At 44.5% G+C, this 15,821-nt stretch overlaps 1 protein-coding gene across 1 annotated transcript; it reads left to right on the top strand.

Moving 5' to 3' along the window:
• The first annotated feature begins 7,831 nt into the window (after positions 1-7,831).
• Positions 7,832-8,176, top strand: LOC125372991 (ATP-dependent RNA helicase vasa-like). The gene has a single exon (XM_048383771.1). The coding sequence runs from the start codon at positions 7,832-7,834 to the stop codon at positions 8,174-8,176; it is 345 nt and encodes a 114-aa protein (XP_048239728.1).
• The last annotated feature ends 7,645 nt before the right edge of the window (positions 8,177-15,821 follow it).

Genomic DNA, 15,821 nt, shown 5'->3' with positions numbered 1-15,821 from the left:
ATGAGGTACAGAGGTACAAGCTACAACTGGTGATGAGGTACAGAGGTACAAGCTACAACTGGTGATGAGGTACAGAGTACAAGCTACAACTGGTGATGAGGTACAGAGGTGCAAGCTACAACTGGTGATGAGGTACAGAGGTACAAGCTACAACTGGTGATGAGGTACAGAGTACAAGCTACAACTGGTGATGAGGTACAGAGGTGCAAGCTACAACTGGTGATGAGGTACAGAGGTACAACTGGTGATGAGGTACAGAGTACAAGCTACTATGTAAATGGTCAGCAAAATATTTCACTTGTAATCTCTTCCATTACTGAAACAATCCATAGGTCAATTAACTTCTTGATATATTTCATTCTTTCAGACCTTTATAATTAAACATGGTAAGTTATTATTACTACTTGATAAGTCAAAATTCTAGAAATGAGGGAGTGGTCGGGTGGTCTAGTTGTTAAAGTGTTAAAAGATTCACTAACAGGTTCCTTTTGTGAGTCAACTATAGCCATCCCTATGATTTTGCAGCAGTTCCAGTAATGCTTTGTGTAAACACCCACTCAGATTCCTACAGATAAAAAGGGTTTGATACATAAATGTACATAAATCTGATGAGCTACATCTCTAAATATACAGGAATCAGGTGAGCTACATCTCTCGATCTACATGAATAAGTTGTACTTTATATCTAAATCTTGAATCAGGTGAGTTACATCTCTAAATCTACATGAATCAGGTGACCCTATATCTCTAAATAGTCATGAATCGGGTGAGCTACATCTCTAAATCTACACGAATCAGGTGAGCTATATCTTTCTTAAACTTCATGAATTAGGTGAGCTACATCTCTAAATCAACAGGAATCAGGTGAACTATATCTTTCTAAATCTTAATGAATAAGGTGAGTTACATCTCTAAATCTTCATTAATCAGGTGAGCTACATCTCAAAATCTGCATGTATCAGTTGATCGAAACCTCTCAATCTTCATGAATCAGGTGAGCTACATCTCTAAATCTACATGAATCAGGTGAGCTTTATATCTAAATCTTGAATCAGGGGAGCTACATTTCTAAATCTACATGAATCATGTGACCCTATATCGCTAAATAGTCATGAATCAGGTGAGCTACATCTCTAAATATACACAAATAAGGTAAGCTATATCTTTCCAAACCTTCATGAATCAGGTGAGCTATATCTCTAAATCTTCATGAATCAGGTGAGCTACATCTCTAATCTACATGAATCAGGTGAGACTTATCTCTTAATCTTCATGAATCAGGTGAGCTATTTTTCTAAATCTACATGAATCAGGTGAGATATCTCTAAAGATTCATGAATCAGGTGAGCTATATCTCTAGATTTACATGAATCACGTGCACTACAACTGTAAATACACATGAAACACTAAAATGCACCAGGTGAGCTACAACTATCCCATCTTATCGGCAAATCCCCCATTGTAACAATACACATTCAACACCTATCTCTGCCCCACAGTAAGTGTCTACATCACGATTCATATCGCTCACAAGAGGCTTAGAACATCCTCCTTGCCTAACCCTAAACCTTTGTACAGGTAAATGTCACCAGCAATGAATCATGGTTATCACCTGTACATACACAGGGATGCATGGATATCAAGGTGTTCCAGTCTGGGCAGCAGCTCTGGCTTCACTTATCAGTAGTTGAATTAGGCCACACATTTTTTCCCCGTTTCACGGCCCCGCCGCCCCTACTGATAAACCGCCAGTCCAAGCAATAAATTAAACATAAAAAACATTTATTTTTATTATGGTTTCCGCAAGTAAAACATTCATTCTTAAATATTCTAAGATGCCTCGCTAAAAGATTGCATTAAGAATATTTAACTTTTCACGTAACTATCCTGTTGCAGAAATTGGCCTGGTTGCTGGGATTTTTTTGGAAGTTATTTTTTTACAAAACCAGATATTTTCATATTTAAACTACGAGTCTGATCTTTTATAAAAGAAAAACACATTGCAAGAATGATTTTTTTTGTGACAGGTAATTTCATTTATTTCAACAGTCTGAAGCATAATTATTTGTTTCAAGAGTTTTAGGGGACTATATTTTTTTCTCATAAAATCCCAGCCGCCCCCAACCCGATTTTCAAATGGTCGGTCCCTAAAGGGTTCCTGATTAAAATTTTATCCTGTGTCTTGCACAATTTGACTTAAAGTCTTTAAAGACTTTTCACAGCAGCAATCGATTTTGGTCACATGTCAATTTAGGACTTCCAGTCTTTAGGTATTGCTTGATGGCTTCCTTTAGAAGTCAGGTTACAGGTCTCAGGTGCCGTAATCTGCTGTGCAGAGTTGCCTCCCTTGGGCATGACAGAATCATCTGATCATGGGTTCGAATCCGAGATTCAGCCTGATACATTCCAGGTTTGTCAGCACCATACCCATGCTCGTGGGTTGCACCAAAGTTGTAGGTGTCTAAGACCTCCATCACTTCGGGATCTTTCTGACCATGGAGCCAACATCCCGTGATGTAGCTGAAGGACTGTGCACTGCTGCTTCAGACCAATTGCTTTTGTGAATGTGTTGAGTTGTGACAAACTACATTCCTAATGACAAATTATGTGACAAATACTTATTTGTGTGTTTTCCTATTTTCAAATGTAATCTCATACTGAGATTTCAGAATACCAAACAAATGATATTCAAGTCTTTGAAAGGCATTTTGAAGTGATACACATAAGGAAGAAAATAAATGGTTGTCAACTTCTTAATTCTGAGCATCACAACATTTTGGATTATATACTGTAAATCTTGAAATTAACGCAAGCGTGAATTAAATGCGAAAAATGTGAGTGGTCTTAGCTCGCATTCATTAACTTCGCATTTATGTCACCGAAATGACTAGCAACAATAAGACGGCCTCACTGCACACTTTTGACAGCGGAAATAGCAACTTGAATATAAACACAAACATGGTTTATTGAACAGCAGTTGCAACAAGTATATAACAATGTCATTCAAAGAATAGGAATTACACAACAGGCATCCGATGAGTTATCACTGTTGGGGTCAAGAATTGTACCCACTCATGTCAAGCTTGTTGACACCTTCGCATACCAATCAGTGAACTGTTGTTGGTTTGATTATTTTATTTCCTTTGAACTTTCTTTAAGGCCAGTCAACAGAGTAAACATATATACTGTGTGTTGTTTTTAGGAAAACACTGTTTATTGTTTTTACCGAAGGGTTCTACTCAGTGCTAATAAGCGGTGCTATTTGCTGTTTGATTGGATACAGGTAAGGTTAGATTAAGGTAAGTCTATCATTCCACTGGGGATGGGGGAGGGTGGGGAGGGGAGTTGCGTCGTATTTGAATAGGGGTCAGCAGTTGCATTAATTTGGAGATGCATTAATTGCCAGATTTACAGTACCTACTCGTTTAATTACCCGATGAATGAGTAAGCACATACTCTGAAACGTTGTGTTCCTCATAACAAAGATGTTGACATCCATAAATTCTCTTCCTTGAATGATATTGAAATAAAATTTATGATGCTTTGAACATTCTAAAAATATGTCAAACAGAAATCCCTGCACATCCTCACATTTGACTTCGCCAGTTGCATGTCATCAATGAGTTTTTTAACATGCTCATGATATCAATCACTGGTTTGTCTGGTCCAAGCATTTTTACAGGCTGATGTGATATACAGACTATTATACTCAAATGTGTGTCATACTGATTTTACGAAACAAATGTCTGAATTTTTATATTTCCCGAGTGAGAGCGAGGGTAATACATGAATTCTTACACAAGTTTTGTAAAATCAGTGTGACACACATGCGAGTATAATAATTTCTTTATTACCTTTCTTTATTACCCATTATTTCTTAATTCTTTTGAGCTCCCCTTTAGAAAAATGCACTTATCATGACTGCCGTCTTAGAAAACCACAATTGTCGAATGATGTCAACAATCTTCAGCTACGAACCTTCTAGTGTGATATCATTCCGAGCTTACAGCACAATAACATTCAAAGGACGTCAACAATGCCATCCACATGATGGAAACAATACACTGGTGCGGGTGAAGTGATATTTACACTAGCAGACATACAATTTTAATGAACTTGGTTATTTCTAACCTCATGGGTAATAAAGTTCAATACCGGTAGTTGTTGACTGATGAGTCAAACAAACAAACATTGCTGTTTTTACATTTTTTCTGGCACCCATGGAAGGCCTCCCCCTTGAGCTACAGGACTGTGTAATGAGCTTGTAGATACGTCCAAACTGCCAACAACCTCCATGTTTCATTACTGAGTTCTCATACTGCCTGTTGTTGCTCCAGTGGAGCTGTCACCATCACTGAAATGCTAAATGTTGACATTAACATGATAGAAGATTTTCATGTCTATAGATGTATGTTCACTGGGTTGATCTAGTGCCACATCGTGTGTGGTGGTCATTGTGGTAACAATGTTTGATCCATAATTCCATGAAATACCGCGTTCAAATAAAAGATGAATTTTGTCATGATTGAGGACAGGGTCATTTGATTCTGTTGGCAGGCTATCAATCAATTCTACGAATCATCACACGTTTTGACTGTGTTGGAATAGCCTTGTAATAGGTCCCACTGCATGGAGCCTTCTTGTGCTGATGGAGAGAATAATCTCATCAATCAGTACTTATTTTCCCATGATTCGGACCGACACGTGAGCTGGCATGAATACACAGATAATACTGAACAATATACAATAGGGTGGACTGATAACTTGATTACTACCACACTTCCAGTACAAATCAAATATGGTTTCTTTATACCTTGGTCATTATCATCAATCACCAGCTCTCCAGGTGCTGTTACCATTGGAGCTGTGGGAGGAGGGGATCCCTCACAGCAATAATCATACATTGAATTAAGCTGTGCCTACATGGACAGCATATTGCTGGTGAGGGGCTGCATGCTAGCAGGTGCTTGTGAGAGGGGTGGGGAAGTAATTAGTTAGCACTGTGATCACTTGTGAAGAGGTAGGGGGCGGGGGGGTAGGGAATGATAGCTCTGTGATCTCTGGTGAAGGCTATAGTGGTCGTGTTTCATATTTTATCATTTTATCAGTTGTAGGGGGCTTAGGGGGTGGGGGTTGATAGCTCTGTGATCAATTGTTAGGGGGGTGGGTTGAGAACTCTGTGATCAAGTGTTAGTGGGGTGGGGATAGCGGTGGGAGATGGCTCTGTGATCAATTGTTAGTGGGGTGGGGAGACGGGTGGGAGATGGCTCTGTGATCAATTGTTAGGGGGGTTGGGGGTTGAGAACTCTGTGATCAAGTGTTAGTGGGGTGGTGATAGCGGTGGGAGATGGCTCTGTGATCAATTGTTAGGGGGTTTTGGGGTGGGGGTTGAGAACTCTGTGATCAAGTGTTAGGGGGGTGGGGAGAGCGGTGGGAGAAGGCTCTGCGATCAAGTGTAAGGGGGTCAGGGAAAGGGGTGGAAGATGGCTCTGTGATCAATTGTTAGGGGGGTGGGGAGACGGGTGGGAGAAGGCTCTGTGATAATTGTTACGGGGTAGGGAGAGGGGTGGGAGAAGGCTCTGCGATCAAATGTTAAGGGGTGGGGAGAGGGTCGGGAGAAGGCTCTGCGATCAAATGTTAGGGGGTGGGGAGAGGGGTGGGAGAAAGCTCTGCGATCAAATTTTAGGGGGTGGGGAGAGGGGTGGGAGAAGGCTCTGCGATCAAATGTTAGGGGGGATGGGGAGAGGGGTGGGAGAAGGCTCTGTAATATGATCAATTCTGATCTGGTTGGTATTTGAAAGTAGGTGAAATCTGTAAGAATATAGACACTCCTGAGGAAAGAATATGGACAAACTGTACATGTGGATTGAGGGAGGGGTGAGAGACCTCGAGGGTAAGGTGGTGAGTCATCTTTGGGGGTGAGCGCAAACAAATATCACAATGCAGGTGTTACTCAGGGGGATAAGGTGCAGAACACAGCTGTGTTGGAGACAAACACTGTGTAGGTGTGTTGTAGGAGGAGTACATGTGTAGTGTTGGTGGTGGGGGGCGGGGCAGGGGTCATCGTTGTGACTTCTGGAGAGTTGCAGATTGATTCTGTTTGCTGGGACAGAAGGATGCAGAAGGAAAGAGGGGTGAGGAAGATTGGAGGGGGAGGGGTGTGAGCAGGGGGAGAGAGGGGTGAAGGAGAGAGGAGGCAGAGGGTGGAGGGGTTTGGGAGAAAGAGGAGAGAGGAGTTAAGGAGAGAGTGTGGTGGAGGGGCTAATGGGGCGAAGGGAGAGAGAGGAGGGGAGGGGAGAAAGGGGGAGAAGACGGAGGGGGAGAGAGGGATGGAGGGGGAAATGGGGCAGAGGGGTGGAGGGGATGGGGAGAGAGATGTGAAGGGGGAGAGATGAGGGGAGGGGAGAAAGGGGGAGAAGACGGAGGGGGAGAGAGGGATGGAGGGGGAAATGGGGCAGAGGGGGAGAGAGCGGTGGATGTGGAAATGGGTAGACGGGTCAGAGAGAGGAGGAGGGGGTGGGGGGAGGGTGACATGGCAGCCTGTGCCATTGTAGGGGGTGGAGCATTCCTCACACTATTGATCACTAGTTTCAGTGTTCCAGGCTTGACAATCGACATTCAACTGTGATATATCATATATCAATAAAATGTCATTTGTGTATGCTGCTGTGACCTTGATTAAGATATGAATGTAAACTACCCCGAGAACAGCCTGACAGTGGGTGGACGAAATCTCCACCACCATATATCATATATCAGGTGATTACAGGTGGAACACAATAAGCACTTCATTCCCATCCGACAATATTGTCTTCATCACAGCGGCACAAGTTAATGTTGTAGGTGATACTTATTTATAAATACCCTAAAAAAACAATTTAAATGATGGGTATGTCTATATTATTGTAGAGGGGGAGAGAGCAGTTGTATCTGTTGTATAAATACCCTAAAAAACAATTTAAATGATGGGTATGTCTATATTATTTATCTAAATGCAAACTGAGGCATTGACCCCAAAATTTGCAAAATGGGGGAGAGGGGTGGGAGAAGGCTCTGCGATCAAATGTTAGGGGGTGGGGAGAGGGGTGGGAGAAGGCTCTGCGATCAAATGTTAGGGGAGAGGGGGAGAGGGGTGGGAGATGGCTCTGTAATATAATCAATTCTGATCTGGTTGGTATTTGAAAGTAGGTGAAATCTGTAAGAATATAGACACTCCTGAGGAAAGAATATGGACCAACTGTACATGTGGATTGAGGGAGGGGTGAGAGACCTCGAGGGTAAGGTGGTGAGTCATCTTTGGGGGTGAGCGCAAACAAATATCACAATGCAGGTGTTACTCAGGGGGATAAGGTGCAGAACACAGCTGTGTTGGAGACAAACACTGTGTAGGTGTGTTGTAGGAGGAGTACATGTGTAGTGTTGGTGGAGGGGGGCGGGGCAGGGGTCATCGTTGTGACTCCTGGAGAGTTGCAGATTGATTCTGTTTGCTGGGACAGAAGGATGCAGAAGGAAAGAGGGGTGAGGAAGATTGGAGGGGGAGGGGTGTGAGCAGGGGGAGAGAGGGGTGAAGGAGAGAGGAGGCAGAGGGTGGAGGGGTTTGGGAGAAAGAGGAGAGAGGAGTAAAGGAGAGAGTGTGGTGGAGGGGCTAATGGGGCGAAGGGGGAGAGAGGAAGGGATGGGAGAAAAGGGGGAGAAGACGGAGGGGAGAGAGGGATGGAGGGGGAAATGGGGCAGAGGGGTGGAGGGGATGAGGAGAGAGATGTGAAGGGGGAGAGAGGAGGGGAGGGGAGAAAGGGGGAGAAGACGGAGGGGAGAGAGGGATGGAGGGGAAATGGGGCAGAGGGGTGGAGGGGATGAGGAGAGAGGTGCGAAGGGGGAGAGAGGAGGGGAGGGGAGAAAGGGGGAGAAGACGGAGGGGGAGAGAGGGATGGAGGGGAAATGGGGCAGAGGGGTGGAGGGGATGAGGAGAGAGGTGCGAAGGGGGAGAGAGGAGGGGAGGGGAGAAAGGGGGAGAAGACGGAGGGGAGAGAGGGATGGAGGGGAAATGGGGCAGAGGGGTGGAGGGGATGAGGAGAGAGGTGCGAAGGGGGAGAGAGGAGGGGAGGGGAGAAAGGGGGAGAAGACGGAGGGGAGAGAGGGATGGAGGGGAAATGGGGCAGAGGGGTGGAGGGGATGAGGAGAGAGGTGCGAAGGGGGAGAGAGGAGGGGAGGGGAGAAAGGGGGAGAAGACGGAGGGGGAGAGAGGGATGGAGGGGAAATGGGGCAGAGGGGTGGAGGGGATGAGGAATGAGGTGCGAAGGGGGAGAGAGGAGGGGAGGGGAGAAAGGGGGAGAAGACGGAGGGGAGAGAGGGATGGAGGGGAAATGGGGCAGAGGGGTGGAGGGGATGAGGAGAGAGGTGCGAAGGGGGAGAGAGGAGGGGAGGGGAGAAAGGGGGAGAAGACGGAGGGGAGAGAGGGATGGAGGGGAAATGGGGCAGAGGGGTGGAGGGGATGAGGAGAGAGGTGCGAAGGGGGAGAGAGGAGGGGAGGGGAGAAAGGGGGAGAAGACGGAGGGGAGAGAGGGATGGAGGGGGAAATGGGGCAGAGGGGTGGAGGGGATGAGGAGAGAGGTGCGAAGGGGGAGAGAGGAGGGGAGGGGAGAAAGGGGGAGAAGACGGAGGGGGAGAGAGGGATGGAGGGGGAAATGGGGCAGAGGGGTGGAGGGGATGAGGAGAGAGGTGCGAAGGGGGAGAGAGGAGGGGAGGGGAGAAAGGGGGAGAAGACGGAGGGGGAGAGAGGGATGGAGGGGGAAATGGGGCAGAGGGGGAGAGAGCGGTGGATGTGGAAATGGGTAGACGGGTCAGAGAGAGGAGGAGGGGGTGGGGGGAGGGTGACATGGCAGCCTGTGCCATTGTAGGGGGTGGAGCATTCCTCACACTATTGATCACTAGTTTCAGTGTTCCAGGCTTGACAATCGACATTCAACTGTGATATATCATATATCAATAAAATGTCATTTGTGTATGCTGCTGTGACCTTGATTAAGATATGAATGTAAACAACCCCGAGAACAGCCTGACAGTGGGTGGACGAAATCTCCACCACCATATATCATATATCAGGTGATGACAGGTGGAACACAATAAGCACTTCATTCCCATCCGACAATATTGTCTTCATCACAGCGGCACAAGTTAATGTTGTAGGTGATACTTATTTATAAATACCCTAAAAAAACAATTTAATGATGGGTATGTCTATATTATTGTAGAGGGGGAGGGAGCGGTTGTATCTGTTGTATAAATACCCTAAAAAACAATTTAAATGATGGGTATGTCTATATTATTTATCTAAATGCAAACTGAGGCATTGACCCCAAAATTTGCAAAATAAAATATAGATATGCAAAATGTTCAATGATCAAACATGTTTCTTGTTCTGCATCTATCCAAATCTATGTATTACCCTGTCTGGCGCTCGGCATTAAGGGGCTAAAACAAGGACTGGTCGGCTCGGAGTCAGTATACTGTGTCTGAGTGTGGTATTCATGTTAAACTGCGGCATGGTATCTCAGTGAGCTAGCACTATAAATCGGCATCAGTCCGGACTAGTACAAGCAGCCACACACACACATACACGTGCATGCACGTCGCTATATAAGTGCAATAATCTTGGACGCGACGTTAAACCCAATTTCACCTCACCTCACCAAATCTATGTATGAAAGGGAGGTCACTCTCGGTTGCAACTATAACTATAGCATACAAAAGGTTAAACTGCAAGACATCAATAATAGTCATACATTCATGTATTCATACATTACTTGTCAAGAAGAACCTGTAAATCAAGTAACAATAAACCACACCTTAGTATATCAATATTTTCAATAGTAGTCTAGTTTAAGGTGACGCTACCATCTCTGTCACTACTTTGCTGTGCAGAGTTGTGTCCCTTCATTAGCTGTGCCAGAACCTTTTGTTGTGGATTTGAATCCAAGCATTGTTGTGGATTTGAATCCAAGCATGGTTAGGGCCACCTGTCACAGTGGGGAGTTTTGACTGTTGGCAGCGATGTTACCGAGTCTGTAATGAAGGTGTCACACACTGGGAAGGAGAATCTTTTCATTGGGGTTTTGAAACCAAGATTCTCCTTGATAATGATTCCAGGTGTGTAGTAAGTGTTCAGATCTACATCATTTTCATGATGCCGGAACCTAATCTTACATGCTGTTACAACTGAAATGAATGTTCAAAACAGCATTAATACCAACTTTCCACCCTTGCCAATTTAGACTGTAATTTCTGGGCTTGATAGAATGATGCTGCTTCTATGTCCCTCCTATTGACCAATCAGATTCCACCCCTCATATCACCTGCGTTTGCTTCAAACCAAATGGTGGTACCCAGTCAAGATAATCTGACCGATAATCAAGAGCTATGTTGTAATAAAATGTGTCCTACCCAGCAAAGTGCACCAAATCACATCAGCACCTTGTTTAAAAACATAACAAGATTTGGAAAATATCTGGTGACGCCGATGACAGTACACGTTTTGCAAATCCTGCAATCGACCAAAATCTGCACAGCAGTTTAGGAACCGGATGTTAATTTTGTTACACGATTTTGACTGGACATAATAGACTTGTTAGACCAGCTAAAATATAACTCCATAATTCCAGCCTTGCTCGGCAAGGGTAGAAACTGGACTTTCATAGTCAGTTAATTCCCTTGCCTCAGGAAGATGGCATATATGAAGTGAAACACCTTTAACTCAAACATTCTCATCCTCGATTATCCAGGGTATTCTATTCGATAAAAAAATACCTTGGGCCATATTCGCTTCCAAAACTTCCGATGATACAAATACCGTATTCAACGTAATAAGCGGCCCACTCTAATAAGCACCCATGGCGATATTTGCTAATAAATTGGCTAGTGAACAATTCCAATTAGCCCCCCTTCTGATTGATATATGTACACAAGACTTATTTATTTGCGTATAATATGCACTCGTGTGTTATATGCACCTTAAATATGGGCAATGAAATTCTGGAAAAATATATCTGTCATATATAAACATTTCAGGCTGTCGGCATAAACAAGGAAATTTATCTTTCAACTCTGTTTTTTTTCTCACCAAAATAATATTCTAATAATTAAGAGCCCCCATATTTCTAATTTTGAGAGCGTCCTGGGCGTTTATTACGTCGATTACGGTAGCAGTCATATCAAACCTCCCAACCATATCCACAATCAGTTTTACTTTACTACCATGTCTTGTGACCTTGACCATTGATTTTTTCATGATACATAATGTAAGAAAACAATACCGAAATTGTAACACAAAATTTATCTGTCTTCATGATGCCTATTTGTGCCGTGACAGTTAGATGGAGAAGCCGCAGATGGCAAATTATCTCGTAGTCTCAGAACAAATTTAATAGACTATGCTCCACGACCTGGTGCACATTGTCAGTCAAGTTCGAGCTGTCCATAATCATGTCTGACTGAACTTATTGTCACTGTGTAATTAGGGTAATATTGCTTTACAGACCAAGTGAGTTTTCAGAGATCTGAATTAAAATTACACTGCCTCTCTGCTCAAGCCTCACTTCAACAGTTAATCTTGGATGCCAATTACCATATATGACACAATAAGGGCTCAAATAATTTCTGCAAATTACAAGGCAAGGAGACGTCATCAAAGATGCACAGAGGTCACTCAATGAGGTCAGTCTTGATCAGATGGAAGTAAGTAATCTTCTGCCTCCTCCCCTTTGACAGACTGACCCAGAAAACATTTCAAACCAGTTACCTAGTAATCAACCTTTTCAGGACAATGTGCTGTTCTTGGAACTATATATGGAGTGGAGTGAGTATGGTTTTACGCCGCTTTTAGCAATATTCCAGCAATATCACGGCGGGGGACACCAGAAATGGGCTTTACACATTGTACCCATGTCGGGAAACGAACCCGGGTCTTCGGCGTGACGAGCGAACGCTTTAACCACTAGGCTACCCGACCGCCCCACTATATATGGATAAGGTTTTGAAGCCGGGCCCATATATACACTGATGGATCCAAGAATCCTATCAACAACAGTGCTGGTTACGGGATCCATATCCACAGCTCCAAACCCCAAGCACATTCAGTTCGCTTGCCTGATGGTCAGTCAGTATTCACGGCTGAATTGGAGGCAATTCATCATGCACTCAAACTCATACCGGAACTCCCGGAAGCAAAGGCAGTCGTCCTTTCAGACTCGCCAAGTGCACTTCAGGCCATCAGTGGCAGAAACTTAAACTCCAGGCCAAACAGTCAACAATATTCTATACGAATATACAAAACTATCGGACCAAGGGCAACAGGTGGAGCTGTGTTGGATCCCCTCTCAAATAGATATTCATGGAAATGAAAAAGCAGACTCACTGGCGAAGGTAGCTCTAGACAATGCGGATATACAGCCTATTCCTTTTAGTAAACTAGAGATAAAAAGCAAAAGCAAAGCCTCCATAGCAGAAAGATGGCAAGCCCAATGGGACACAAGTAAGATCGGCAGATGGCTATACAAAATTCCACCCAAGGTCCAACAAAAAGCCAAACTCATACTCAAATGAAAGGAAAATTTAAATTGCTATCTCACGCCTCAGACTCGGTCACAAAAAGCACTATGACAAGGTTTGTTCATCTTGCAATCAGGCTGAAACCATTGATCACATGTTACTAGAATGTCAAGACCATGCCCCAGCCTGGGCTAGGTTAAAACAAGTATTGCAGTTAGATCTGCTATCTGTCATAGATCTCCTAAAGCCAAAAGATGCAATGGCGAAGGCTAAACTACCTCTATTTCTGAGAGATGGACAGCTACTCAAACGTATATAAACAGAGCAGCCAAGGATAAAAATGAAATCATATCAATATGAGAAAATAGAAATCATATCATTACAAAAACAGAAATTATGTGAACACCAAACTCACAATAGATATGTGTACCCTACACAGGAGTCCCAAAGAGGGACAGGTCAGCCGAAATTGCTTTGGCAGAAGGCGACCACTTAAACACTTATACAACAACAACAAGGCTGCAGTAGATTCTTGGAGCTCCTAGATTATAGTTATAACCAGGGGTAGATTCTGGGAGCTCCCAGAGTATACCCCCGGGGGTTGATTCTGGGAAAGGGGGGTAGATTCTGGAAGGCCCCAGAATCTACCCGGGTATACTTTGAAGGAGGGGTATACTTTCAGACTTTACACCGGGTCTTCGTCGTTACGAGCCAACACTTCAACCACTAGGCTACTCCACCTGTTCTTCCAGGTTAAGGGGGCGGTCGGGTAGCCTAGTGGTTAATGCGTTCGCTCATCATGCCAAGGACCCGGGTTCCATTCCCGACATGGGTACAATGTGTGAAGCCCATTTCTGGTGTCCCCCGCCGTGATATTGCTGGAATATTGCTAAAAGCGGCGTAAAACCATACTCACTCACTCACTGTTCCAGGTTAACATGTTATATACATCAATACATGCCCCTTATCTGTGGATAACACCTTCTATATTCTTTGTAAATAACAGTCCAGGGCTACCTCTTGACCCCTCAACTTCAAAATGCCAATCAAAAGACTTCATAATACACACATTTTTCTAGTAAACCCATTTTACTGTTAGCAGAATATGAAAAATCCATCAGATTTGTAATGGATTGTGTATGTATACCGTCAGTACAAAACCTGCAGATCAAAGTTAAAGCAAGCAGTTTGATAGCGATAATAGTGTAATTGTATGCACACTAGTACTATGTGACAACTGCGTAACTGAATTCAACAAAGGCTGTGTTATCAAGTCATCAGGGTCAATTCACAGATCATTATTGCCTATAGTGTAAGAACAGTGTAAGAACAGTAGCCAGGAATAGACCTATAGCTGGTGCTTCTAGCTGATTTGCTGTTGTTATGATTAATGCTGAGGAAAATAGCTGTTATATAGCTTGTAGGGCTGGCAGAGTCAAAATTTACTACCCAGGTACCCACCCCTCTATTACCCGACCCTACCCGGTCTCAAGAGATAACTACAAACTGTCCGATTGGGTAAAGTTTGACTGTAGCCCTGGCAAAATGTATTTAGAAACACGTGTAAAACGAACTGGTCATGCATACACTGAAGTTGACTGCATGAAATTTTATCATTTTCAAACATATAAAAGTCAGAAGGAATGCGTGCATAGTCAGAAAGAAATGGGAACATCAGTGACTTGTAGTGTGACCATTGAGTTTTAGATAAGTTTTGTCATTAAACAATGTATCCCATGATTAACCTCGGGTCCGGGTAGTCCTGTGGGTACCTGGGTCCTGCTCAGTACCCTCCCAGCCCGGGTAACCTAGTTACCCGTCCCTAAAAGCTTGAATATGGGTTGGTAAGCTGAAGGCAATGTACTGGATCAGAGCTTGGTAGAACAGAAAGTACAGAGCTTGGTAGAACAGAAAGTACAGAGCTTGGTAAAACAGAAAGTACAGAGCTTGGTAAAACAGAAAGTACAGAGCTTGGTAAAACAGAATGTACAGAGCTTGGTAAAACAAAGTACAGAGCTTGATAGAACAGAAAGTACAGAATGGTACCAAATGGTAATGGTGTTTGAGGAAATAGGTACTCTCTAATAAGGCAACAATGCCCTGTTTCACAGAGAGCTGAAGGGTACAATGCCCTGTGTCACAGAGAACATAAATGCATCATGCCCTGTGTCAAAAAGGGCTGAGGTGGTCAATGCCCTGTATCAAAGAGAGCTGAAGGGTACAGTGTCCTGTGTCACAGAGAGCTGAAGCGTACAATGTCCTGTGTCACAGAGAGCTGAAGCGTACAATGTCCTGTGTCACAGAGAGCTGAAGGGTACAGTGTCCTGTGTCACAGAGAGCTGAAGGGTACAATGCCCTGTGTCACAGAGGGCTGAAGGGTACAATGCCCTGTGTCACAGAGAGCTGAAGGGTACAATGCCCTGTGTCACAGAGAGCTGAAGCGTACAATGCTCCGTGTCTAAGAGAGCTGAAGGGTACAATGCTCCGTGTCACAGAGAGCTGAAGCGTACAATGCCCTGCGTCACAGAGAGCTGAAGGGTACAGTGTCCTGTGTCACAGAGAGCTGAAGGGTACAATGCCCTGTGTCACAGAGAGCTGAAGGGTACAATGCCCTGTGTCACAGAGAGCTGAAGCATACAATGCCCTGTGTCACAGAGAGCTGAAGGGCACAGTGTCCTGTGGCACAGAGAGCTGAAGGGTACAATGCCCTGTGTCACAGAGAGCTGAAGCATACAATGCCCTGTGTCAAAGAGAGCTGAAGCATACAATGCCCTGTGTCACAGAGAGCTGAAGGGTACAGTGCCCTGTGTCACAGAGAGCTGAAGGGTACAATGCTGTGTCACAGAGAGCTGAAGGGTACAATGTCCTGTGTCACAGAGAGCTGAAGGGTACAATGCCCTGTGTCACAGAGAGCTGAAGCGTACAATGCCCTGTGTCACAGAGAGCTGAGGGGTACAATGCGCTGTGTCACAGAGAGCTGAAGGGTACAATGCCCTGTGTCACAGAGAGCTGAAGTGGTCATTGTCCTGTGTCACAGAGAGCTGAAGCATACAATGCCCTGTGTCACAGAGAGCTGAAGCGTACAGTGCCCTGTGTCACAGAGAGCTGAAGGGTACAATGCCCTGTGTCACAGAGAGCTGAAGCATACAATGCCCTGTGTCACAGAGAGCTGAAGCGTACAATGCCCTGTGTCACAGAGAGCTGAAGCGTACAATGCCCTGTGTCACAGAGAACTGAAGGGTACAATGCCCTGTGTCACAGAGAACTGAAGGGTACAA

This window comes from Haliotis rufescens, unplaced genomic scaffold (assembly GCF_023055435.1).
Source record: "Haliotis rufescens isolate VD_foot unplaced genomic scaffold, xgHalRufe1.0.p SCAF_5, whole genome shotgun sequence".
Classification (NCBI taxonomy): Eukaryota; Metazoa; Mollusca; class Gastropoda; order Lepetellida; family Haliotidae; genus Haliotis; species Haliotis rufescens.
Note: the sequence above shows the minus strand (reverse complement) of the source record. Positions and strands in the feature narration are given on the sequence as shown.

Coding starts and splice junctions, on each gene's coding strand:
- LOC125372991 (XM_048383771.1), top strand. CDS start 7,832: ATGGGGCAGAGGGGTGGAGGGGATGAGGAGAGAGGTGCGAAGGGGGAG.